The sequence below is a fragment of the Mesoplodon mirus genome (assembly GCF_964341445.2).
Source record: "Mesoplodon mirus genome assembly, chromosome: 19".
In the NCBI taxonomy this organism is placed as follows: domain Eukaryota; kingdom Metazoa; phylum Chordata; class Mammalia; order Artiodactyla; family Ziphiidae; genus Mesoplodon; species Mesoplodon mirus.
The window spans coordinates 27,787,516-27,814,346 of record NC_138995.1 but is presented as its reverse complement, the minus strand read 5'-3'; the positions used below and the strand labels follow the sequence as shown (position 1 = coordinate 27,814,346).

At 56.4% G+C, this 26,831-nt stretch overlaps 1 protein-coding gene across 4 annotated transcripts; it reads right to left on the bottom strand.

Annotated features, from left to right (window-relative positions):
- Positions 1–3,148: 3,148 nt before the first annotated feature.
- CCDC102A (coiled-coil domain containing 102A) lies at positions 3,149–24,439 on the bottom strand. Of its 4 annotated transcripts, none has more exons than XM_082608102.1 (9): positions 24,286–24,439; positions 15,904–16,647; positions 13,522–13,748; positions 11,769–11,877; positions 9,196–9,312; positions 8,637–8,846; positions 7,043–7,213; positions 5,935–6,038; positions 3,149–3,702 (listed from the first exon to the last, which is right to left on the bottom strand). In XM_082608102.1, the coding sequence occupies exons 2-9, from the start codon at positions 16,492–16,494 to the stop codon at positions 3,573–3,575; spliced, it is 1,659 nt and encodes a 552-aa protein (XP_082464228.1). In that variant the 5' UTR covers positions 16,495–16,647; positions 24,286–24,439; the 3' UTR covers positions 3,149–3,572. The 4 variants fall into 4 exon arrangements, with proteins under 4 accessions (XP_082464228.1, XP_082464230.1, XP_082464229.1 ...); XM_082608104.1 differs by having other exon boundaries at positions 15,904–16,654; positions 24,374–24,400; XM_082608103.1 differs by lacking the exon at positions 24,286–24,439 and adding an exon at positions 24,128–24,263 and having other exon boundaries at positions 15,904–16,654.
- Between the last annotated feature and the right edge of the window lie 2,392 nt (positions 24,440–26,831).

The following is a 26,831-nucleotide window of genomic DNA, read 5'->3' as shown; positions in this document are numbered from 1 at the left end:
TAGAAGCCAAGCTTGCCTGAAGGGCTGGGGCGTGGGGACTGACTCCCGGGCATAAATTTCCAGGCAGGGATCCCTAGGGGCTGGCTGGTAGGGGCAAAACAAACTTGACTGGAGAGCAAGGGGAGGCCAAGCCTTCAGAGGACAGACTCCAGGGGCCCCAGCCTCATGCTGCACGGGGAGGAGGGGCCGGGTGGGGCAGTGTCTGGCCTAGCAGGTTCTGCAGCTTGTCCGGGCACTCCAGGCCTGTGAGAAGAGGCCCTGGCACTGCTGCCCCTGGACTGCTGTGGCTTTCAGTGCTTGGGAGACTTCTCAGCTGACCAGCAGAAATATACCTAGGACTGGTCCTGCAGGTATTGCAGTGACGCTGGAGTCAGGGGTGCAGGGGTGCTTCTGGCTTCAGCCTTCCACCGTCTCATCCATCCAGCCATCCAGCCATCATTCTTCCCCTCCCTTAAAGATGTTCTCTAGGCCTAGGGCACTGTGCTGGCTGCTGGAAGGTTTCTCTGCCCTCCAGGAGCATCTGGTGGGGTGGGAGAAGCAGACAGGTACACAGCCCACTAACACTCTAGGAATGAACCAAGTAGGCTGAGCTTTGAGGGGCTGGTGGGACTCTGACAGGGAAGGGGCAATTCTGGGTGGTAGGAAGGGAGTTCAACATGGCTGGAGCTGCAGGGTCTGTTGAGTGGGGTGGGGCTGCAGAGGGCAGGGGCTGCACCATTCGGGGCCTTGCCTTGGAGGGCTGGGGGAAGGGGGGCGTAACCAGGAGTGTGAGCTCTGGCCTCAGGTTGCCTGACCTGGAATGCCAGGGTCACCACTAACCAGCTGTGTGGCCTTGGGATAGTTACTTGCTCCCTCCGAGCCTCTGCATCCTTGGTGTCAAGAGAGATGACCACGGGAGTGCCTGCCTCACAAGACTGTAAAGCACATGGTGTGGCTCAATACATGTTACCTGTTCTTGGCAGTCACCCCTGAGGTGACAAGAAGCCTTGCAGGAGTTCTGATCCCGAGAATGACATGTATACTTGGCCTGGCTATACTTCACACTGACTTTGGCCAGTGCCGCCTCTCTCAGCCACTCAATTTCCTCATCTGTTCAAAGAAAGACTGGACTAGGCCAGAGGAAGGGCACTCACATGCCTCGGGGGCCAGGTGGTAATAGAGACGAGGAGGGTGCAGGTAAGGCTGCAGGGAGCGGTGGGGACTGTGGCTCACCGGGTGGCTGTGCCCCCTTCCGGAGAGCACCTGCCTCTCAGCCCTGCAGCTGCAGCCACGCAGGAGTGTGAGCCCAGCATGGTCTGAGGTGCTGATTTCTCAAGAGGGGGAAACCCACATTTTTTATGAGAAAACCTCCCATTATTAACATTAGCAATGCATTAAATACAGCTTTTAAAGCATCACGGGAGCCAAAGCTGATGCTCCTGTTGGCAGATGTTGCTCTCATGACCACCGGGACGGAAGGGCTGTGAGCAGGGAGGCAGCGAGAGTTCCAGGCCCAGGGAATCTTCCAGCCCTGTGTCTGCGGCTGTGCTTCCCTCCCAAGGCTTCTGGTCTCCCTTGTACACTGGAGGCGGAAGGCCAGACCCTCTCCTCTCTGATGTTCTCAGGAGTGGCTCCGCCCGCAGACGGGGGCTATAATGGGGCCCCTGCCCCACACTATCTCGCTGGAGGTGCCAGGGAGTCTGGGAGAGCCTGCTGTGCCGGACGCTCTGCTCTGTGTCTGGGAATGGCAGGTCCGCCTGGGGGCCCAGGGGCGGCTCTCAGGGCTGCTGTCAGTGAGTGCCTGGCTCCTGGCTCCTGGGGGTCAAAGGGCAGCACTTTCAGCCTCTTCTAGGGCCCGCTTCCTGTCCGAGAGAGAAAACAGAAAGAACCGCCCCACCCCCCGCCCCCCGGCAGGAAATGGTCCTCTTCCCGCAGCGCCTTTTCCCTTTTCTGCTGGCCCTGGCTTGCGAGGAAAGGCCCACGGGGGTGGGTGGCGGTGTGGATCCCGGTGGCTGGGTCTGGCCCACTCCCTCCTCTCCCCCTCAGAGCACAGGAGGGGACCTGGGCCTCTTTGCCATGACAGCAAACCCCACCTCTCCAGCATGGTTAGCTTAGGTTTGGCAACAGGGGACATGACATGTTCAGTGCCCATATTTATTACCCCCTGCTGGGCTCATGGGCCTGTCTCTCCCCTCCTCTCAGCCCCCAGGGCTTGTGGCATCCACTGGGTCCCAGCACCATGGCCCCAGGGGTCCCTCAGACTGGGCCACAACAAGAGAGAAGTCCTTTAGTGCAGCTGCCCGCTCCAGGGCAGGGAGCCCCTCTATCAATTGAATTTTTTTTTTCTATCAATTGAATTTAACTCCTCTTTGGTGCCAGACCCCTGATCCGAGCCCAGCCTCTCCGCATTCACCTCTGAACACAGGGAACTCGCCACGGCCCACGTGCTAGAACAGTTCTGAGAGGGCCTCCTCCTGCAGGAAGCAGGCCCTGGTGCCAAGAATTCATGTAAAACTCCCATCAAGGGCAGGTGTCTCAAATGCCACCTCAACTTGTGAAGATTCAAAAATATATGCTATTGTGTTTTTAATAACCTTTTCCACCAGATTTAATATAAATTGGCTGGTTATAGAAGGTTCAGAAATTAAGTATCAAAAATAAGATTACCTATAATTTCACTACCTAGAGCAGGACTAGGGGAATGATAAAAGGAATTATTATTTGTTGTGTTCATACCTACCTCTGGGTAAACACCCACCAGTCAGTTGTCTGAACTTCATCCCTTACGGCAGAACCCAGCTGGCAAAGCCCCCCTCTCCAGGGCATACCTTCAAGTATTTCAATTATTAACTAACCTTTACTGAGCTCCAGATGAACTCACCGAATTCTCCTGATGGCTCTATGAGACATCTAATTTATAGATGGAGAAACTGAGGCTCAGAGAGGGCAATTAAATTCCTCAAGGTTGCACAGCCAGTAAGAGGCAGAGCAGAGATTTGAATTCATCCGGTGTCAGATCTGAAGTCTCCTCCAGGTTTGACATGCGCCGTCCCTTTTCCTTCCCCTCAAAGGAGCTGGATTCCAGACCGTTCAGCAGTTCCAGTGTTCATTCATTCATTCTTTCTCACGTTCATTCATTTATTAAGTCACTCAAGTGACTTAATAATATTCCTGAGCTCAGGTTCAGTGCCAGGGGTAGGCTGATCCTGTCTGTCCCCCACACTGCGTGCCCACAACTGCCACACTCTCAGGACTCCAGCCCGAGAACCTGAACTCCATTTATTACAAAAGACTGGGTTTATCACATTGTACTAAGAACAGCCCCAGCCCCAGCCCAACCCCAAGGATCCCAGGCATATATATATATATATAATATATATATATAAAAAACAGAGGCCATGGCTTCCCTTTCACGGAGTGTAGGTAAGGTGGGACCACCGATGCCCACTGTGGGAGAGAAGGAAGTCATCTGTGGCAGGGACCGTGGTCTGCTCCCAGAGCGAGCACAGGTAGCTGCATCAGTTCAAGTGGCTGGTCGGCCTGGGCACCCGGGGGCCCGGGCTGCTGGCCAGTCCTGCCCAGCCCTGGGAACTCTAGGCCACCTGGATCTGCAGGTCCTCATCCTCGTCCAGGTCGCTGGCTCCGTCCCCCGCCTCCTCGGCGCCAAAGCGAGCACTGCGGATCTTTCCAAAGAGGGGGGCGTTCTGCTGCTGCCTTCGGAGCCTGTGGGGTGGGGTGACAGGCGGGTCAGGGATGAGCCTGATCAGCTGGTGCTGACAGCAGCTAAGCCGCCCCTAGCGCTTCTCTGCTGCCAGGCACCAGACTGGGCCTTTAACAAACATTACCTCACCTCACTTCATCCTCCCAGAAGCCCCTGAAATGAGGGAAGTGCTTCTGTCACCCCCATTTTACAGACAAGGAAACTGAGGCACAAAGCAGTTGAGTAATTTGCCCGAAGTCCCACAGACAGCAGTGAGAGGTGTTGGGCTCTGAACTGGATGGCTGGCTCTGGAGTGGGCCAGGGGCTCAGAGAGGTGAAGCAGCAGGCTCAAGGTCATGCTGCTGGGATTCAAACCCAAGCTAGGCTCCAAAGCCCACAGGGAGAGAGTTTGGGGGTGTGGGTTCTGAGTCCCCTACATCCTTAATGTCAGTGAGAAAGCACTCCATCCTAGTTCTTCCCCACGTTAAAATTCCTAAGGCCAAAATTTACGAGGCAAACTTCCCTCTAAGAAGAGCTGGTGGAGGAAATGCCCATCCCCCCTTTCCCCTGGCTCCCTGCACCCCACCCCCAGTGGAGTAGCTGCCCAGGCTGCATCTTCCTGGAAGGCATGAATTATTAACACGGCAGGGAGGGGCACAGGCGGGGGCCTCCATTACTGCACTGTGATTTAGCGAGCTGTCCCCGGAACATTAAAGCACAAAAAGTTGGGAAATCAAATGAGGCGGCGGTCCCGGGCAGCCCCGCCCTCCCTGATGGAAGCACTGGAGAGGCTGGGCAGAGCCTGCCTGCCCGTTCTGGGAGTTTATGGCTCCCAGAGAATGTGGCCAAGACTGCGGGAGAGCCCTGAGGCTAGGCGGCCTTTGGAGGGGTGTGTGCTGGGTGGGGCCGGTGGGGGGGTGGCAGGGCAGAGCTGGCCAGACACTGAGCCTGACTTGGACTCATGCCTGGGCCCCTGAACAACACTTCACAGGCAGCATCCCAGGCAGCTGGGGAAACTGAGCCTCGGCTGGCCAGGTCACACAGCTGACAGGTCTGGCTCCATAGCTTGTACTCTAAGCCACAGAAACTCAGCACGCATAGTACATGCTCTGTAAATGAGGGCTCAGGCGGCAGATGGCGGGGGGGGTGATCTGGCCTGACCACCTACTAGCTGTGTAGCCGTGGAAGGACTTACCCTCTCGTGCCTTAGTTTCCTCGTCTGCCAGCCCGCTAGGAAAAAAATCTCTCCCTTTCTTTCTCTCATAGGAGCATGATTCTTATAGCACAATATCTGACCCAAATACAAAAGCTCCACTACTATTTAGCATTTATTATGTGCCAGGTACTTTTATAAGCATAGATCAGCTCATTTAACTCCCACAACCAAGAGGCAATAAAAACTGTTATCAGCCCCATTTTACAGATGAGCAAACTCTGACCAAGAGAGGTCAAGTAAGTGGCCCAAAACGACACGGCTACTGAGTGCAGAGCCAGAATTCCCAACCACCCAGGCAGCCTGCTGCAGAGCCCGGGCTCTGTCTATCCCATGAAATAAGAGGATGTAGGTAAGGGCCTGCCCCAGGCCTGGCACAGGAAGAGTCAGTCTCAGGTGGGGGCTCCTGAAATGGGGAGGGGCTTGGACTAGGTATTATCTGTCATCTCATGTCTCTGAGGGGAGTCGGGGGAGAGAGCCATTCACAGGGTGTTGTGATGGAGAGGGAGGCAGCGGAGGGATGCAGAGTGTGCTGGGGGGGGTCCCCCAGACCTTCTGGTCCTCCTTCACTGAGGCTGACGGGTCCTGTCTACAGATGAGGGGGTCGGGGCTGCCATCAAGGCCGGGGCTCCTCCGTGGTTCCCTGCCCTCCAGTCCTTCAGGATCACCCCAGCCTGCTCGTTCTTCTTATCAAAGACTCCCCAGACCCACTGGCCCTCTCTGCTGCCCCACGCTGGGCCTGACCTCTTTGGCCGCCCCTCCTGTCCTCTGGACACACGACACAATTCCAAGGCTCCCAGCTGGTCTTACTTCCTGCACTCCCTTCCCTGGTTTCCTGGCCCTGGCCCTTCCTGCCTGGAGGGGACAGGATTCTGGCCCCAGGACGTCCACATCTCTTCCTTCTCTGTCTTCCCCACTAGCCCCACTCAGGGCTCCAACCCTGACCCCTGACCCTTGGCTTCCCTCGGCTGGAAGCGCCTCTGCCCTGTTTCTGAGCCCCAGCCAGGAGTCCTCCCCCGGAGGGGCTGCACGCTGGGCCCACCTGGACTGCACGTGCTCCAGCTGCACTTGCAGGTTCTCGCTTTGCTCCGTCTGCTCGTCCAGTGACCGCTGCAGCTTACGTGCCTGGTTGTGGGCCTCGTCCAACTGGGGGGTGAGCAGGGCCAAGAGCACGGGAGTCACCTTGGGCTGCGCCAGCCTGCCCCACCATCTGCTTAGGACCAGCCACTCCTGCTGTTCCTCTGTGGGAATGACCTTCCCCAAGAGCAATTCCTGTCGCTCCTTTGAGGCCCACCTCCTCCAGGGAAACATCCCTTTCGCTTCTCTTCTTTCCTGTTGCCCCTCCCCTCCAAATCTACCCATCCTCTAACGCCCCAAGCTACTGATCCACCCATCAACACACCTACCCTATGAATCTGTCCATCTGATCATTCATCCATGGAAATATCCACCTGCTCATGGAGATACCTACCTACCCACTCACCGTTCATTAATCTCTTCAGACACCCATTCACCCTACCCTTGTGTCCTTCCATCCTTCTGTCCTTCTTTCCCTCTCCATGCATTCTTCCACCCACTGACCCAGTCAGCTGTCTGTCCATCTTTCCACTATCCACTCAGTCATCCATCTTTCCATATATCCATCATCCATCCATCCACCCATCTATCCACTATCCACTCAGTCATCCATCTTTCCATATATCCATCCATCATCCATCCATCCACCCATCTATCTACCTATCCATCCATCCATCCAACCAATCACCCATCAGACATCTGTTGTTACATCTCATCCATCTATCCTCTCTCCCTCTCCCATCCATCTGTCCACCTATTCCCTCATCCATCTGTTCATCCATCCATGGAGTTATCCTTCTGTCCTTCTATTTAACCAACTCCATATCCACCCACTCATCCATCCATTAATCTAGTCAACCACTTATCCACCTTGTCTGTCCATTTGTCTTCCCATCCTCCTACCCACACACCATCTGTCACCCACCCACCTGCTCTATCCTGGGTCCCTCTGGAGAGTCAGGCTTGTGCTAGGGGACCCAGTATGGTCTGACATGGGAGGGTCCTGCAGCCCCACTCCCACCTCCCCCAGCTGAGGTCTGCAGGCTGTGCTTTGGGCCCTAGCAGGCGCTCACCTCGTCCTCAGCCTGGGCCAGCTCCTTCTTGAGCTCCTCCACCCGCAGCCGCAGCTTCTTCACCTCTGCCTCGTGCTGTTCCACCCGCCGGTTGGCGTGTGCCAGCTCCGCCACCTTCTCCTGGAATTGCTTCTTCAGCTTGCTGTGCACATGCTTCAGGTCTGCCAGCTCCTGCAGGGGAGCAGAGATTGGGGGAGGGCTCGTGCGAGGGAGTTCCATGAGGTCAGGCAGTTCTAGGGGTGCCAGCGTCCCTCTTGCCCAGAATCTCTCCACCTGCTGTCTAAAATACCAGTACTAGAGCTGGCTGAGCAGCTGGAGGCTAGAGGTGCCGTCTAGTGAGGTGAGAAGGCATGCGGGGCAATGAGGGGAGAGGTGGGTGGAACTGGTGGTTCCATTCTGGACATGTAACTCTGGGGCGCCTGCGGGAGATGACATGGAGGTGTCCAGCAGCCTACCTGAGCTGAGTCATGTTTTCTGGGGAGGGGTGAAGTCGGGACTCTTTGGTGTGTAAATGGCATTAAAGCCCTGGGTCTGGAGATGAGCTAAGCTGGGGAGTGGTGTCGGAAGAAAAGAGATCAGAAGCCAGAGTGGCTGGGAAGGGGATGAGCAGCCAGGAGAGGAGCTGCCCACCCCTGTGATTTCTCTGAGCCTCAGTTTTCACATCCATGAAATGGGGGCGGGCAGTACCTAAAGGTCTCTTGAATCCATCCTCTTTGTTCCATCTCCACCAACCTGAGCCTGGTCCTGGCCTCCATCATTTCCCACTGCCCCAGGAAACGGCGACAGACTCCCCACCGGCTTGCCTTCCTATCTGCCTTCCACACAGCAGCCAGTGAGCACTGAGAACCACAACTGCTTGCACCTACCTCTTACTCTTCAAAGGTGGCCCTGAGCTCCTGCCTCACCTACCATGTCCTTCTTGCCCACTGCCCTCCAGCCACACCGGCCACCCTGCTCCTCCAAAGCTCCATGTCCCTGTCACCATGGGACGTTCATTCACAGTACTTCCGAATTCTCTCCCGGAATCAGTTCACTACCGGTCAACACCTGCTTTCGCTTGAGACCTGGGCTCAAATGTCACTGCCTCAGGGAAGTCTCCCCATGACCCGGGCCTAAGCCAGGCCCCCTGGTATTCCCTCTTCCCTCTTCCTGCCCAGCCACGGAGTTGTGTGACCAGCCTGAGTGTGTGAGGGAGAGAAAAACACCTGCATGCCCCTGAGCCACCAGCTACACGAGGGGAGGCCACGTCCCTCCTGTCCGTTCACTGCTGTGTCCCCAGCACCTAGAACAAGGCTTACACACGGTGCTCAGTAAACATTTGTTGGGTTAATAAAAGGGCTGTTGAGAGGATTAAGTGAAATCATGGACAAAAAGCACCGGCACAGGGCCTGGCCCACAGTGGTGCCCCATAAATGCAGCTGCTATGATATCACTTAGCCTGGCCCACGGTGGGCGCCCAGCAGGAGCCGCAGCTGGGCGATCATGACCTCTGTCCGTAGTTGTTACTTCAACGGTCCCCGGGCCCCTGCGGGTTGGAGCTGGACACCCAGAAGGCACTCTGCCTCAGCCCTGGCCGCGCCACCCACTGCCCCACCTTGTTCTTCTCGAAGAGCGAGGCCTGGCTGGCCCGCAGGTCGCAGTCCAGCGCGCTGGCTGTCTGCCGCCGCCGCCGGGCCAGCGCCTCCTCCAGGTCCCCGACCTGTGCCCGCAGCTTCTTGTTCTCACGCTCTAGGCCCAGCTTCTCTGTCTCCAGCCGCTCACGGCGACCCCACTCGGCTGCGTTCTCCGCCTGCAGCCGCTCCATCTGCAACAGGGCAGGACGGGGGAGGGGTCCACAGGGAGGGGGCACAGAAGGCCAGAGTTGGAGGCTCCCCCTCCCCACCTCCTCCTGCAGCCGTTTTTTTGGCTCCAGGAAGCAGGTCCAGCTGCAGCGGCTATAATTAACCGGGGCTTATTTCACGGTGTGCAGGATGTGAGGGCGCTTCTAGTCTCTGTGTGGGAGAGAGGCCCAACCCCTGCAGACTCGAGCACCCTCGGGGTGTGGCTGGTTCCCCCTTAGTGTACAGGCCTGGTTCCTGCCCTCTTCTACGTGAATGACTGATGGTGGCAGGACCCCTGGTCCCCTGAGCCCCAGGCGCTCCCAGTGGCCTCACCTCGCCCCTCAGCTCCGCCATCTTCCTGTCCATGCTGGAGCGTGCACCCAGCTCGTCCTCTAGGTCTTCGGACATGCGGCCCAGCTCGTCCTGGTGGGCCTCCTTCAGGATGCTGAGCTGCATGATACAGCACAGCCTGGTTAGGTGAGGACCACCAGCCCTGCTGGGTGGGCACTGGTGCATAAGGGCTTAGCAAGGGGCCTGAGGTGGTACCAAATGGGCCACCGGGTATCTAGAACAGACCCCAAATTTGACCACTTCTGCCTCTTCTGACATCTCTCACTTCCTACCTCATTACCATCTAGCCTCCCAGTGTCCACTCTTGCCCCCCACCTCCCCAGTCAACCCATTTCCCATAACAATAGCCCAGGAGGAGCTTTAAAAAAAGATAAACCCAGGGGAATTCCCTAGCGGTCCAGCCCGTTAGGACTCGGTGCTTCCACTGCAGGGGGCTCCGATTCAATCCCCAGTTGGGGAACTAAGATCCTGCAAGCTATGCAGCGTGGCCAAAAAATAAATAAAAATAAAAAAGATAAACCCAATCATATCTCCATTCCCAGGTTCCTTAAGATAAAAACTGACGGATTTCCCTGGTGGCGCAGTGGTTAAGAATCTGCCTGCCAATGCAGGGGACATCGGTTTGAGCCCTGGTCCGAGAAGATCCCACATGCCGCAACTACTGAACCCACGTGCCACAACTAATGAGCCTGAGCTCTAGAGCACGCCAGCCACAACTACTGAGCCCGTGTGCCACAACTACTGAAGCCCGTGCACCTAGAGACCGTGCTCTGCAACAAGAGAAACCACCACAATGAGAAGCCCGCGCGCTGCAACGAGGAGTAGCCCCCGCTCACCACAATTAGAGAGAGCCCGTGTGCAGCAACGAAAACCCAATGCAGTCAAAATAAAAAAAAAATTAAAAAAAAAGATAAAAACTGACCCCTCCCTATGGTCCCGTAAAGCCCTGCACGATTGGACCCGTCTCCCCTTGACCGCATCTCCCACCTCTCTCCCTTGAGCTCTCTGTGCTCTGGGCACCTCGGCCTCCTCCCTAGTCCTCAAACACACAAGTTCCTGTCCACTGCAGGCTTCACACATGTGGTTCCCTCTGCCTGGTGCCCCCGTTCCGAGGTATCTTGAAGGGCTGACTTTTCTCATTCTCAGGTCCTGGCCTAAATGCTCCCTCCTCAGGGAGGCCTCTCCTGTCCTCCCTGCCTAGAAGGGGTACTTCTCCACCCCCCCGTCCCCCCAAGAATGTGAGCTCGGGAGGATAGACAGCGCGTCTGTCTGCCCACCTTCTATCCCTGTATGGCCTGGGCCCAGGGCAGTGAACACTGGCTGAACGCATCCAGTGGATCTGAACCCAGGTCTGCCTGTGGGTGTGGGGTTGGTCACATGAGAATCGCCTGGGGTGCTTTTAAAATAGTGCAGATTCACTGTTGTACAGCAGGGAAAGCTGCCAGATGAATGATCTTTGCAATGGCATGGATGAGCCTTAAATATGGAATGTTGAGGGAAGAAAGCCTGATACAAATGAGAATATTTGTAATTATGTATCTGTAAATCTGCACAGTTGTCTTACTTTTCTTCAAAAGATTACACAATTTGAAAAGATTAAAAAGACAGATTCTTGGACCCAACCCCCAAAGATGCTGACTCAGGAGGATGAGGGTGACGTCTGGGAAGCTCTATTTTAGGAGATTCCTTAAGGAGATTCTACTTAAAGACCGGTTTTCCAGGACAGTTTCAGGCTCTGAGGTCTGTGAACCTCCCGTCTTCTGGAAAAATAGGGATCCAGCCCAGCTTTCCGTGGGTGGCTGCGCCCCCTGGTGGCCATCAGGGCCTGCACAGGAAGCAGTAAGGGAAACCCAGCCTGACCCCTGCCTGCCCTGAGTCCCCAGAATGAGGTGGTGGAATCCCCTCTCTGCCAGTTGGAGCTTCAATTTCCTCATTTGTAAGATGGGGACATCAGGACCCAGATTTCTTGACTGCTGTGAGGCTCCAGCGAGATTTCGCACCCACTATGTGCCCAGTGAATGTCCAGACTCCTCCCCTTCGTCTTGGTCTACAAGGCCTATGGGATTTAGCTCCCCTTGCAATCTCAGCTCTCACTTACTATCCTCCAGCCACACTGGCCTCTAGTTCCTGAACACACTAGGCTTGTTCTGGCCTCAGGACCTTTGCATTTGCTGTACCTTCTGCCAGGAACTTTGCCTTTATCTCCTCTCAAGGGTGGCTACTTCTAATCACTTTAGCTCTTGCCTCAAATGTCACCCTCTTAGAGAAGTCTTTCTATGACCCACCACCTCATTTCTCTGATTGTGTTTTGACTCTTTCACAGCTTCTGAATTTATCTACCTGCTTACTGTTGGTCTCCCTCACCACGGCCCCCGCTAAGGTGAGCCCCTGAAGGTAAGGACATTGCCTGCCTCAGTACTCAGAACACTGCATGGCACATGGCTGGTGCTTGACAGTGAATGAATGAATTCCCTTCTTTCTTCCATTCCCTCTGCTGAAATTCAACAGTGCAGCACTGCTTCCCCCAGGAAGCCCCTGTGGTCTCCAGGACTCACTTGCTTGAGCATCTCCTGCTTGGTCTTGCTCAGCTCCTCATACTTGATCTTCCACTGGCTGAGCTCCCCCTCCAGCTTCTCAATGCTCCTGCTCAGTGCCATTTTATCCCTGGGGAGGGGAGAGGGAGGGATAAATGGGGGTGAGTCCACTGGGGCCCTCCGCTGAGTCCTCCTATGTAGTCTGCACCTGTCAATCCCATGTCCAAAGTGCTTGCCTCTGCATTCAAGGCCCTGGCACCCCACTCTGCAGCAGGCACCCTGGTTTTGCATTTCTTCTGGAGCTCCACCCTCTGCACAGCTACAGGTGCCCAGCTCCCAGTGTGGAGTGACCAGGGCTCCAGGGCACTGGGCCCTGGGCTCATCTGCCAAATGAGACCCCCATTTCTTCCTATCTGTTTTATGTAGGCTTGGTTTTGAACACACAGCTTTGCAGTTGGAAAAGCTGGAAAACACTGTCCAGTGACTCTCTGAAGGACGGGTCCTCTCTTGTCATCATCACTGGGTGGCAGTCCCATGTGTTCTCGTGACCCCCACCCTGCACTCTGTCCTAAACATGAAGGAGGCGCTGTGGGTAACAAGCATGGTATCAGGCCCCAGCACACAGTGCTTTACGACCAACCCCACACCATGCTGGTCTCCCATTCTGAAAGTCTAGTACTTCTTTACATTTCAGTTTGTACAATAGGTTGATTTTTGTTTTGCTTAAAAAGAAATGTATTGTCTCATAGTTCTGGAGGCTCCAAGTCTAAGACCAAGGTGTTGGCAGGGTTGGCTCCATGTGAGGGGTGTGAGAGGAAATCTGTTCTATGCCTCTCCCCTGGCTTCTGGTGGTTTGCTGGCAATTTCTGGTGTTCCTTGGCTTACAGAAGCATCACCCTGATCTCTGCCTCTATCTTCACAAGGGCATTATGTTGATTTTTAAAAGACTTCTGTGTGTAGTTAAGTTAAACTATCTTTGTATTTAATTTCTTGACAGAAAAGAGGTGTTACAAAATATTCATAATCAGGCTTGTGCCCCGATCAAGGTAACTGGTGACTTCCACGTCCTAAATCCACTGGTCAGTACTCAGTCCTCTTCCTACTTGACTAGCTGATCACTCCCTCCTCCAGGACACAGTTTCTCCTGCTTTCTCTGCCCCCCACTGGCTCCCTTCTCCTGTCTCCTTTGCTGCTTCCCTCTTCTTCTAAACTTGGTCGGCTTCAGGGCCCCATCCTCCGGCCACCTCCCTATCCACTCTCACTCCAGCTCACGGCTTTCAGTATCATCTATTTGCCGATGACTCTTGCGTTTTTACCTCCAGCCCAGACCCGTCTCACAAACTCCAGATTCATTCATGTCCCCAACTGCCTCCGTGCCATCTCAAACTCAACACGTCCAAAGCCAAATTCCCAGCTGCAACCCCCCAATCTCCCTATCCCTTCTTCCCTGATTTTATTTTTGCCCACGGCACTCTCCCCCCATGAAGGCAGGGATTTCTGGTCTTACTGATGGCTGTATCCTCACTGCTGAGCAGAGCCTGACCCCAATGCCCAACACGTATTATTTGAATTAATAATAATAATAAAAAAACTCTCACTGTGTCCTTGGGCAGAGTACCACTGTTCTAAAGTCCCAAGACTGAAACAGTACCATTCCGCTCCAGTGAATCTCACCTTCTGAGACACGGATTTTCATTCTGTGATTCTGAGGACGCCCTGGAGTGGCCCGGCCCGGCCCCCGGCCCCCGGCCCCTGCCTGCCTCCCGGGACTTACTCTCGCTCCTTGAGCAGCACCTTCTGGGACTCATCCAGCCGTAGCCGCAGGGCAGTCAACTTGGAGGCGTCCTCCTCGATGGTGGCGGTGTCCTCCCAGGGCAGTCGGCTACGTTCCTGGCGGCCCGAGCTGCCCCGTGAGGCCCCCGCCCCTATGCTGCGTGTCTCCCAGCAGCCCTCGGGCTCCTCTGGTCTGCTCCTCAGCAGGCCCTCCATCAGCTCCAGCTCCTGTGGGGTCCAAGGCGGAGGCTGGGTCAGTGGTCGCTGAGTCCTCACCCTCTTGGCCTTCATTGTGGCCTCTCCTAGGCCCAGGGTCTGGCATCAGCTTGGTGGGTAACCTTGGGCAAGTCACACAGTCCTTCTGGACCCCAGTTTCCTCTTCTGCTGCCTGCTTCTCCACCCCTGGGGAGGGAGGGACACACCCTCTCCCTGCACTGCCTAGAAGTGCACAGAGTCAGCCACTAAGGTTCCCTGAATCCTGGAAGAGTCCCCAGAATAGGTGATAAGCTCCCTGTCAGTGGAAGTATGCAAACATTTGGTGGGACACTGGTGTGAATGTATGTAGAAGCAGGGATTCCTACAACGAATAAGGACTAGATTCCCTCAAAAGGAATTCCCACTCGAAGATCCCATTTTTCAGGTGCAAACACCTGAAACATGATAAGTGAAGTGGTAAAAGACGCATAGGAAGGTGGGTGACCTCTGTGAGCAGAACCAGCTCCCAGATAGGAAGCAGTGAGGGATTATTAACTCAACTCTGAGGCCTCTTCCTCCCTGCCAGGCTCCCCTTCCCCTCTGCCCTTGTCTGCCCCCCGGCCTGCCTCTGACTATAGACTCAAGATGCCCATGGCCTCTGTTACAGCCTGGCTTTTCCTACAGCCTTTCCAGATGAGTCTGGGCCAGCCCCTTCCCTGACTGGCCCTTGGTTTCCCTATCTAGACTGGGACAGTGGCCCTGAGGCCTCCCTGAGGAGTGAGATTCTACTCCTCTTGTATCTCAGACTGTCTGGGTGGGGGCCTCTGATGCCACCTGGTCCAAAGCTCCAATTCACAAATGAGGAAACAGGGGGGGAAGAAGGGACTTGCTGTGGGTCACAGAGGACAGGGCTGGGCTGGAGAGCAAACTCAGACTGCAACTCCAGAGCTCCCACCGCTGGTACCTGCCACCCCGTCACTGTGACTCATAACCAGAAGGAGAACAGGAATAGTGCCGTGAGGCTGGTTGGTATACAGGGGCTCTCATTCCCTGCCCCGAAGTAAAGCAATGAACTCCAACTGCAAACACCACGCAGGCCTGGGGAGGAGGGGCTTCAGCCACCAGGAGGCAGCAGTGCCCACTCTGGCCCACAGGCAGGAGAGGAGACGGGGCAGCCAAGAATCTTAGCTAGAGGAGCTGGCCTGCCTGGGGAGGGAGCTGGGAGCAAACTGAGGCTGGACTCTGTCCCTAGATGGCCTTCTGGTGACAGGCCTGCTGGTTCAGGGGAGGCTGCCCTCCACACACACCATTAATATTCCAGAGGTACTGATTATTATCACCATGGGCTCTGGAGTTCGCCTGGGGGCAACTCCCAGTGAGTCTAGTCACCAGCTGGGAGCCATTGGTACTTAACCTCTCAACGCCTCAGTGTTCTCGTCTGTAAAGGAAATACTTCCTGGGGTTGCTCGGAGAATTAAGCAGACAATGCACGTGCAGAGCCTAGCGCCCTGTGGAGGTGCCCATCGAACCATGGATGCCATTTCCCAAACTCACCAGGCACTCTCAGCCTCTAGGTTTTTGCACAGAATTTCCATCACCTGGAATGCATTCCTGCACTTTTCACAGCCAATTCCTCTGCATCCTCCTAGTCTCAGCTTAAATGGACTGCTTCCAGAAAAGCTTCTGTGCAGCCCCTCCTCAAAGCCTGGATCTGGGACCTCCTCTGTGCTCCCACTGCCCTGATAACCCCCCACCCCTCAGCTTTGATTGACCCCTCTTATAAATGTTTCCCCCTTCCCCTAAATTCAAATTGAACGAATGAATGGATTCAGCTCTGCTACTAATGGATGTCTTCCAGGTAAGTGCTTAGAACGTGCTCCTGCTCAGAGAGGATGATTTCTTGGTTCTGTTGATTACTCAGGTGTGGGAGTGGAGGGACCACCAGAACCGGGGACTCTCTGCCCTGCGGGCGGTCTCTGGAAGGGAGGTAACGTGGGGCCCTGCAGTGCAGAGCCCGACCCCCTGAAGGAGTCAAACCTCCCTGCGGGCCCAACCCGGGCCCGGCCCTTACTACCCCTCTTTCTGAGCCAGGCGGCCACCTCTTCTGCCCGAGTCAATCAGCCCCTCCCACTTTTAAACTCCAGCGCGAAGGCCCCGCCCAGCAGCCCTGCCCCCCCCCGCCGCGCACCTGGCTGCCCTGGGGTCTCTCCGACCCGACGTCGCGCACTGGCTCCTGCTCCCTCTCTGGCTCTGTCTCGGGACCGTCAGGCGTCCTGTCCATGACCCCCCGGGCGCCCCGCAGCCGCGCCAGCTCGCGGCCCCGCGCCTCGCACTCGCCCTGCGCCTCCTGGCGCTCGCGCCGCGCGCCCGCCAGCTCCTTGGTGAGCGCGTCGAGACGCTGGCGCAGCTGGCGCACCTCCTCGCGCGCGCGGTTGCGCTCGGCGCGCACCTTGCTCCACTTCTCGCGCCAGTTGGCCGTGCAGTCCGACCACCAGCGCATGGTCTTCTCCATCTGCGCCGCCCGCGCGCGCGCCTCCTCCAACTCCCGCAGCCGCAGCTCCTCACGGCTCTCCCAGTCCCCGTCGGCCAGCAGCGCGGGCGCCGGCGGCAGCGGCAGAGCCGGAGGCGGCCCGGGCGAGGGCGTGCCGCTCGGCGGCGTGGGCGGCAGCGAGTCGGCCGGCCCCATGCGCTCGGGCGACGGGCTGCCCAAGATGGTCAGGAGGCTGCCTTTGGACAGCTGCGGGGACTCGGCCAGCCGGGGGCTCGGCCCGTGGCTCATGGTGTGGCCGCGGGGGCGGGCAGGCTCTCGGGCCCTGGGCTGGAACTCCCAGACTCAGAGGCGGCGCGGGGCGCGCGCGGCGGACGCGATACCACTGTGCATGATGGCCACTGCTACCCGCCGCTCTCCCGGCCACGGGGCGGGGGACGTCTCCTCCAACCTGTGGGAGAACACAACCATTATTAGGAGGTGGCTACCATCCGTCCATATCCTTAAGCTCAGCCATGGGAAGGGAGTAACCGGCAGAGGGAACAGCATGGGCAAAGGTGGGAGGAGTGAAAATGGTCACCTCCAGAAGCCCCAGTGAGGCTGGAATGGTGCGCAAGGGCCTGCAACCGCTTCCTCACTGGCCTCCAGACTCCCCCCCTTGAGTCCCTTCACCCTGCAGCAGCCGCAGCTGATCTGAAACCTTGATCAGCTGTCCCTGACCTTCAGGTCCCATCTCACACAGTGAATGGCTTATACTATTCTCTCTCCACCCGGAATGCTGCATGCTCCCATGCTGGCCCTGCCGCCAGGAGTCCCCTCCCAGCCTCTTCCTGCACTGGGCTAACGCTTCTCATCCTTAAAACTTATCTGAGATATCACCTTCTTCAAGAAGTTTTCCCGGACCCCCTCAGGCCAGGTGGTCAGCCCCAGCCCATGTCTCCACTAGCCAATCCCACTGTACCACTTATCTGTGTCCCTGTGTGCTCCCCATCCTGACCCCAGACTGTGAGTTTGCTGAGGGCAGGGGCTGGCTCCTGGTCTTTGTCCCAGCACTGATGACAATGACAGTGACATTTATGGAGGCCCAGGCACCATGGCTATGTGATCTATCCTCTCAACAGACGTGGGGGAAATTATAGACATTTACTGAAGAGGAAAGGGAGGCTCAGCAAAGTTAAGCCCTGGAGTTAATCCAGATACAGCATCCAGAAGTCCAAACGCAAACACTGGGGCAGGTTTGGTGAATACCTGCACGCACTGATGGTACGACAGAAATAAGCCGGTGTCTAGATGGTGGCGGTGCGGTGTGGTGAGGTGCCCCCCATGCCTGCTGCTGAGCTCTGCTGTTCACGGGCCACGTCCCCTTTAAAATAAGTGAGACACATGCCCCTCTCTATCCCCAACCTGCCACACTCTCCCTCCATGTGGCTCTGTGCTGACCCCTAGGAGCAGCCCCTCGGGGCATCTCGTACTTCCTTCCCCATTCAGCTGGGCCTGTCCCACAGATCCTCACCCCAGCCCCTAAGGCCCTGCCCTGATTGCCATCTCTTCCTTTTTTCAGGGACCCATCAGGGCACTGCTGGTGGGGCTCTCAGCAATCCGGAACAGTGTCCCAACACTGGCCAACGCTCTGTGTCCCCTCTTCACCCTCCTCTGGCCTCTAAGCCCCTCACTCCTGGCAAGTGATCTAATGTCAGAGTTTGCAGTGAAAAGAGAAGCTGTCAGGCTGGCACTCCCTCCCTGTCCTGCCCCAAGCCCCATGGCCCCCTCCTCTCTGCCCCTAAGAGGACAGAGGGGCTCTCCCTCCTTGGGTCAAAGGTCCCCCCACATCCAGCTTCTCCCACCCCTGCCAATGATCCCTCTCCAGGGGGCCTCCCCACCTGCTAAAGTCTCTCCTGGCACTTTCACCTCACTTCTCTGTCTCCTCCCTTTCAAGGCCCATCCAGAGGGGTCCACACTTGCTGTCTCCACCCTGTCCATCTCCCTCTCTCTCTCTCGTCAGGCCTTGCCAGGCTGGCTTCCAGCTCCCCTGCCCTACCCACTGGGCATGTCCTAGCCCTCACGGGTGTGCCCTCTCTAGCTCTGGGCACCTTCCATCCCTCCCGTCTTGCATCTCTCTCTTCCAGGATGTTCTCCGGGTTTTCCTCCTCTTCTCCAGCTGTTCCCCATCACCTTCCCTGGAGTGCTGGTGTCATCCAGTCCTTGCCCCCTTCTCCTCTCTGGCTGCTCCTGCCTGAGCCATCTTGCCATGTCCTCAATAACCCTGAATCTCTCTCTCCACCCTGGGCTGCCCTCCAGAACCGCCCAAACCACCAGCACGTCCCTCAGACAACTCAGACTCAGCTTGGTCGGACGGGATTCACCATCTCCACTCTCCCCACTACTGGATCCTCCTTCTGGATGTCCCCTCTGGGAGAAGAGCATTTCCTTACTCCTTCGCGCTGTGGGGAACATCCTGGAATCTTCTTTCTCCCCACCTCCAAGTCATGTCAGTCTGTCTGCCACACATCACGTGGATCTATCCACCTTCCTCCTCAGCCACTAACCTGTCAAGGCCACCACCATCATCTCCCACCTGGGAGACTGCAGCCACCGACCTCTCTGCCCCATCCCCCTGCCCCCTTTTGCCTTCTTCAAATCCATTCTCAAGAGCAGCAGCCAGAGTGAGTTTTTAAAAACGCAAACCTGGGACTTCTCTGCTGGTGCACTGGTTAAGAATCCGCTGCCAATGCAGGGGACACGGGTCCGAGCCCTGGTCTGGGAAGATCCCACATGCCGCGGAGCAACTAAGCCCGTGTGCCACGACTATTGAGCCTCTGCTCTAGAGCCCATGAGCCACAACTACTGAGCCCACGTGCCGCAACTACTGAAGCCTGCGTGCCTAGAGCCCGTGCTCCGCGACAAGAGAAGCCACCGTAATGAGAAGCCTGTGCAGCAACGAAGACCCAACACAGCCAAAAATAAATAAATAAATACATAAATTTATATTAAAAAAAATAAAAACACAAACCTGATCATGCCAGTGGCCACAACCTTTGTCATTACCAATAGCTGTGACCTCTCTCAAGAGTCAGTTCCAAGCTCACTCCCTCTAGGGCTCCAACACCAAAAATTCTTCAGTCTCCAAAGGAGCTACAGCCTACCGATCGCCCTGCCTGTTCGCTGTCCCCACTGCCCACCCTGTCCCTTCTCTCCTTGCTATGGGCCATGGTTGCAACCTCGTTCTCACAAACGCCCTGACTGCCCCAGCTGTCTCACCTGTTCTTGTCTCTCAGGCAACGCCAACCCTGGTCGCCTCCACCGCTCTGCCTGCTCCTGCCCTCACCCGTATAACCAGGCATCGCAGGTTTTACACCACTGTGTGGACCAGTGTCAGTTTCAATTCATGACCATCAGTGTCATAGTTCCTCAGCGTTGATCAGTGATCCTACTACATTTCTCTAGTGCATTTGCTGTTTGTTTACCGTCAGCCTTCACCAGGCACCAGCTCTAGGCCCAGCTCTGTCACCAACCTCACGTAAACCACTGCCCCATACTGGGCCTCAGTTTCTCTGCCTGTAGAACTGGGGTGAGGGGTGAGGGAGGCCAGCGCTTCTAGATCAAGGAGTCTTTCAGATTCACCTGGACACTTGCTTAGAATGCAGTTCCTGGGCCTCACCCCCCAGAGAATCATGTTCAGTATGTGGGGGGCTGGGAATTTGCATTTTAATCACCCACGTTTGGGACATACGAGTAACTGGTGATGCCTTGTCACCACCCATAGTTCCAGACACACAAACATGCATGTATCAACCCCAGTAACACCTGCACAGACAAAGTTATGTACACAGACACAGCCATACAGACCTAGGTTCCAGGTCCCTGTACACCCCTGACTCCCCAAGGGATCCCTCGAAGGCTGAGTGCCCACTGTGACTCACTCTCTCCAACTGTGCAATGAGGTAGCTGGCCTAGATTCCATGTGCATTCACAGACATGTGCACACCCAGACACACATCTGCAGACACACAAGCAATCCCATACGTGTAAATATAGATACAGAGACACGGGCAGACACATACACACTCAGAGATGGCCCCATATGCACACACAACTATATGTATGCACAGAGAGACGCTCACTTGTAGATACAGAGTTACAGACACACCTGAAGACATATACATGCCCACAAAGATGGATACGTGCAAAGATACATATTCATCCCTAAGACAAGCATATACACACGAACACATACACGGACACTCACACTCCTCCTCGCCCCATTTTCCTGGCCCAGCTCCACATGGAGAAGCTCTTGGAAAAGAAAAACAATGTGAAAGCCTACGGGGGAGGGGAAGGAGTCAGGAAATCCGAGTGCCAGCCCCGCAGGCAGCCCAGGCAGCCCCACCAAGCAGGCAGCCCAGGCAGCCCCACCAGAGCCGTGCTGGGAACGGGGGAGGGGTGGTGGTGAGGAGGGGGTGCTCAGGGCCGGGCCCCTGTCTGCTGGGTCCATCCTGCAGCCCCTAAACTGAGAGGGTGGCGGGGGGTGGGCACTGCCACATCCTCTCTGACACTCTGGGAGCTGCCAGGCCTGGCATGGGGCTTGGCAGGGAGGGGTGGCCCACTCCTTCCAGGAATCCCAAGCCTGTCGTGCAGGGGCAGGGCAGGCGCCACCCCGGCCCCTAATGGCTTCCAGGCGCCCACACTAAAGGCAGGGGTGGGCTCCAGACTCAGCTCCTGTTCCCCTCCCCAGGAGCCTGGCCCGGTCCCTCCCGGGGGCTGGTGGCGGGGAGCAGTGGGGACAGAGGGGCTCTGAACAGCCCTCCTGCCTTCCCTCCTGCAGGCCCAGGGTCCCCTGAAGGGTGTGTGTGCGCGCACATGTAAAGGCATGGGGGTGGGAGCCCAAGGTCGGTTTTCCGGAGAAGCCTACCCCCCAGCACACCAGAAGCCCTGCACACACACTCAAGGGCAGCTAGACTCCACCGAGCAACGCCTCCCCTCACCCCTACCCCCACCCCACTCACATAGCACAGCCTTGGGGACACGGACGGGGACACACACACACACACACACACACACACACACACACACACACACACACACACACACACACACACACACACACACACACACACACACACACACACACACACACACACACACACACACACACACACACACACACACACACACACACCCCAGCCCTGGTAACGTACACACTCACCAAGAGTTGATGCCACACAGAGGTTCAGCTTGCAGTTGTAGAGACAGGCTCCAGCTGCCCTACCCGGCCTGCCCTTCCCCACCAGGCTCAGCGCCTTCTTCCCCAGGGGTGTGCAGATATGTGTGGGGTGGCCTCCTGATTCCTGCAGGGTGTCACCACCTCCCAAGGATTAGGTGGAGGAGGGACCAGCCTCCACAGGCCCAGAGAGCCTTTCCCACCCACCCTCCCCTCTCTTGCCTCCCACCAGCCAGACGGGTCTATTCCTGCTTGAATCCTCAGGGTTTCTGCTCAGGCTGTTCCCCCACTTGGGATGCCCCCCTCAGCCTCTGAAACCCCACACACGCTCAGTTCCACCACCTCCAGGAAACGCCTTGGCCTCCCCAGCCTCACTCTCTGCCAGGGAGCAGAACCCCATAACTTTCCACAGCCAGACCTGGCCAGCTGCCCTCTCTTTTTTTGCAGTCCAGGCTTCCCCCAACCCAGGTAGGACACTTGTGCCACCCAGAGCCACTAGGACAGGCCCTGCATACAAGATTTGCTCCAAGTTGGCTGGTGGGGTGGAGAGCAGAAGGCTGAACCATGACTTCACACCCCCTGAGCTGGGCAGCGGGGCCACGTGGGACTCAGAGCCCCTGAACCCCATCCCTGCAGCCATCCTCACTGCTCCAGGCAGCGGCTGGCCACTCATAGGACAGAAACCATAATGTTTTGATCCGATGTTTGCCTCAGGCTAGGCCCTCACCAGCCCTGTCTACACAAAGTGACCGGTGGTTCCTGCTGCTCATGGACCTGTTTGGAATGTTTGTTTCTCCTTTCTTTCTCCAGCAGCAAACTCCTACGCATCCTTTAAGACCTACTTTGGGATACCTCTCCTCTGGGTAGCCTTCCCTGACCTTGTACACAGAGTATGTTAGTGCTCCCAAAGCAATAGCACCTCCCTGTTCTTCAGCAATTGCCACACTGTGAAGTCCACAAGGGCATCTTGGTCTCGCTGGCTGTCAGTACAGGGCCCAGATGCTGCATAAATGCTTCCCAGGTTGATGGATGGAAAATGAACAGTTAAGGGTTGTCTATAACCTGGGAGGGTTGAGCCATCCTAAGGATCAGGAGTCACTTTGTGGCCAGGCTCTGAGCCAGGTAGGTGTCAGAGTCTGTCTGAGGCCAAGGTCACAGTGAGAGGTCATCTCATGGCCAGGTCAAGGATCAGGCATCTTACCTGAGGAAGCCTGACTCTCAGGGGGACAGCTTTGTGTTTCGTCCTTAGCATGTTTAGATGACTCATATCTAGTGAGAAGAGTAAGCAATGCTGAGGCCTAGATGGGGCCCAGTTTAGGGGATTGGGGCCGGTGCGCCTGGTGGCCCTACTCTTCCCTCCAGCTCAGAAACCCTCTATGTTCTCCCAGAACCTTTCAGGTGGGGCTCTAGGGCTGGCGTGTGGCCACAGGCCTGGCTGTGGGCAGGCAGCAGAGCCCGGCAGGAAACCACAAAGGACGGCCTGATTGGATAAGTGCAGGGTCCAAGGCTGGTCAGCCCACAAACTGTGGGCGTCTGTCCCTCTGACCTGCTGCCCACGCTCCAGTCACTGGACCTCCAGGAGAGGACTGAGAAGGAGGGAGGAAGGTAAGCTGAGCCTGAAGGTTGAACCGGAGCCCGAGGGGGTAGCCACCCCTGGCCTGTTCCCAGGTACCCCCATCTCATATCGAGGAGCCACAGATATCCTAAATCACCGATCAGAACTCCCTTCTTTATAAATGGGCCAACTGAGACCCAGAGGTACAGCTACTGGTCCATATCCACATAGAGGACCAGCAGCAAAGTAGGGCTGGGGGTGGGGCGCTAGAATGCTGGGACGGGATGCCTCCCCTCCTGGGTCGTGATCACCTGAGGGGCAAGATGCCCCTGGGACCACCTACACAATGGGGTCCTCAGTCATCAGGCCAAGTGGCCAAGCATAGCTGGGAGAGGATGGGAGCCCTTCATGGGGGCAGACCCCTGCCCCGGGCCTCTGAGCAACTCCTTGAACTATTCACTCTTGTACAGCAGACTTCCCACGAAGTCTCATCTCTGCCTCTGTTATGCTGTGTGCTATCTGCAAGTCCGTGCCCTCTCTGAGGCTGTTTCCTTACTTGTAGGATGGGGAGAGGCACTAACAAGATACCTAAAAGCTTTGTCCAACAAGTGGGGAAAATCTGCGCCAATACGAACTAATCCAAGCTCCACAACAGCCCTACATAACCGACACTTAAGACAGAAAAACTGAAGCCCCGGATGGGGAACGGGCTTGCCGGACACCAGTCGTTCGTACAATCAGAACGGTGGGGCAACCGAGGACCACTCCCTTCTCCTCGCACTGAGCCGTCGTTCCACCTGCCCCAACTACTTCCAGAAATTCCCCTTCTGCCCTCCCACGACCGCGAGCCGCCTTAAACCTCTCTTCCTTGCCCCCTCCCCAGCCTCCCAGCCCGCCGCTCCGGTGAGGGTCTCCCGGCCCCTCGAGACGCGGTCCCGCCCACCCCACCACGCGGTCCCTCATTGGCAGCCGCCGCAGGCCTGGGGCAGTGGCGCCGCGCCCCGATTGGCCCGCGCCGCCCGTCCATCCCGCACTCGCCATGGTGACCACGTTGGGTCCCCCGGGAGAGTTCCAAATTCCGCCCCCGCCCGCTGGCGCCCCCCTCCCGTCCGGCCCCGGCCCACTGCATTCCGAGGGCGGCCCTGCCTTACCCCCGAACTCCCGCAGCCCTTTCACTCCCGAGGCCCGGGCCCCAGGAGGTGGGGGAACCCGGGGAGGGGGCTAGGAAGTTCTGCTCCGAGTCTGGGGGTTGCTGCGGATGCGAGAGTCCCAGCTGCTCTCCTCTACTCCAACACGCCCCCAACTTAACCCCTTCCCTCCCGCAGAAGGTTCGCGGCCTGGAGGGACTTCCCGAGATGCCGTGGCTTTCGGTCTCCTGCATTGGCGGCCCCGCTCACCTCGGCCGGGGACCCGTGGGCTCCGGACGTCCGACCCGCCGCGGATGGGCGGAGCGGGCACGGGGCTTGCTGCGGCCGCCGCCGGGAGGGCCGAGGGAGGGCCGCGGAGTCTCCTCCTCCCTCCCGGGGGGAGGGGAGGGAGAGGAGTCGGCGGGGCGGGGGCGGTGGGGCCCCGGCGGGTTGCGGACTGGCTCTGACCCTGGCCGTCCTAATTGGTGGGGTGGGGGACCCAAACCTAACTTTGGGGCGAGGGGCGCGGGCCGAGCCGGCGGGATCAGCACAGAGCGTGCCGGACCCCGACATAGGCCCCACCCCAGCATGGGGGCCGAGAGTTGGGGGGAAGGAAGGCATGGTCTGGGGGAGTCCGCGGGGCTCGGCTTTCCCACCTCAGGTTTCTCCTTGCGCCAGTGACATACTAGGCGCCCAGCAGCAGAAGTGGGCACCGGCTGTCCCGGGCTCAGCACGTGGAGCGTGTTTACCAAGTGTTCACTTTTGTTACCTGCATTCTTCCCAGTGCCAGCTCTGCCACCGAGTGGACGTGGAGCAGCAAGTCCCTGCCCCTCATCGGGCCTCAGATTCCCCTTTGTACAACAGAAGGGTTGGCCAAAGTAACCTTGCGCGTGTTGAGAAGTGTGATGGGGCACTTGGCCCGCCGGGCGGAAGTTTTCTCTGATGTGCCAGGGCACTTCCTGCGAAGGGTAGGGCCGCAGCTGACCGGGCGGTCCCGGGCAATTACCTTCTGGGGCCCTTGCGTGCGCCCTGCCACTTTGGGACTTCCTCCCTTGGGAGTGGGTGTCTTCGGTTTTGGCGAGAAGGGGAGGCGGGCGCCTGGCGGCCCTGTTCTTACCACATCCTGTCCGCTGGAAGGCCGCTGAGGTGAATCCGTCTAAAAAGGACCAGAGAGGTAGTGGAGAAAACCTTGATGTATTGGGACTTTACATGGGAAAAGAAACTAAAAATGAAGAAGATAAATTAGTTTGAACGGATAATTAACAATAGAGACATATCTCTTTTTATTGCCCTTCACAAGATGTTTTGTTTTAACAAATTGAAGGTTTGTGGCAACCCTGTCTAGAGCGAGTCTGTTGGCACCAAGGGCATGTGCTTACTTCGTGTCTCTGTGTCACCGTTTGATAACCCTCAAAATATTTCAGACCTTCCACCAGCAAAAAGGTTATGACTTGCTGAAAGCTCAGATGATGGTTAGCATTTTTTAGCAATAAAAATTTTTAAGTTAAAAAGTTTTTTTAGACATAATGCTATTGAACACTTACTAGACTACAGTATAATGTAAACATAACTCTTACATGCACTGGGAAACCCAAAAATTCGTGTGACTCGATTTATTGCAATATTTGATTTAGTGTGGTGGCTTGGAACCGAACCTGAAATATCTCCAAGGTATGCCTGTATTTAGATTATGGTTGCAATCATGCATGCATTAGAATGAACAAAGTATTGGCTCTTCTCAGCAAGAGGATCATTTTTTGCAGAAGTATTTGGGGTTTCACTCCCAAGGCTCACTATGAATCCTTTGATAGTCAAACAGTTCTCTCTGGAAGTTCTTGGTCATTTCTCTTACAGAAGTTCTCTTCCTCTGTGGTCAGCTGCTGCTCCATTTCCACGGCATCACTTCCATCAACTTCATGAAATCTCACGCTTTTTGCAAGATTTGCAGTTTCACTCATAACCATTTGCTTTGTATTTGCATGGTTAAATGTTAGTAGCATCTGACAATCAGCTAGGGACTGATTTTGGTGGGGATATGTGGTGGTTGAGAGGGAACTAACCTGTATAAATGTTGCAGTGGCTGGCCTTTGCTTACTGTGTGTACTTTGGACCTGAGAGACTCAGATATTGAGTACTCAGAGGACTGGAACATCCCCATTTTAACCTTGGGGCAATGCTCAGTGAGGCTCTTGGCTCAGGCTTACCCAAAGTTTCACAGCCAGTAAGGACAGCCATGACCAAGAGTCTAGAGTTCTTTACCAGAGTTTCTGGAGGCGGGGATACAGATAGTGAAGGTGGAGGAGGCTGAGTTGATGATGAACCTAAGCTCCAATTATAACATCATCACGATAGGGCTCTCTCTCAAGAAAAGAAACAAAAATACTGTCCTGGGGTGTCTCTTGCAGGGGGTGAGGTGGGGAGAACTGCCCACCCATAGACCCAAGCTGTGTGTTGACCATAGGCTTGGGAGTTCACATGAATTAACTCAGTTTTATAGCCATCCAATGAGCTGGGTGTTGTTACCACCATCTCATAGTGAGAAATGTGATCCTCAGATCAGACTCGGGTCACACGGCTGGGAGGCCTCAGAGCCCAGATCTGACTTTCAGTTTTACCATTCTCATTCCTTTTGCTAAAACCACACCTCCTGGCAGTCTTCTGGATGCAGCGCTAATCTGGTGTCAGCCTCCCAGTGGCCCCCGAGGGGTTTCTTTCCCCAATTTAGCAC

Coding starts and splice junctions, on each gene's coding strand:
- CCDC102A (XM_082608102.1), bottom strand. CDS start 16,494: ATGAGCCACGGGCCGAGCCCCCGGCTGGCCGAGTCCCCGCAGCTGTCC. Junction 13,749..15,903: donor AGAGACCCCAGGGCAGCCAG/GTGCGCGGCGGG, acceptor TGGACCCCACAG/GAGCTGGAGCTGATGGAGGG. Junction 6,039..7,042: donor TGGCCCAGGCTGAGGACGAG/GTGAGCGCCTGC, acceptor CTCACCCCCCAG/TTGGACGAGGCCCACAACCA.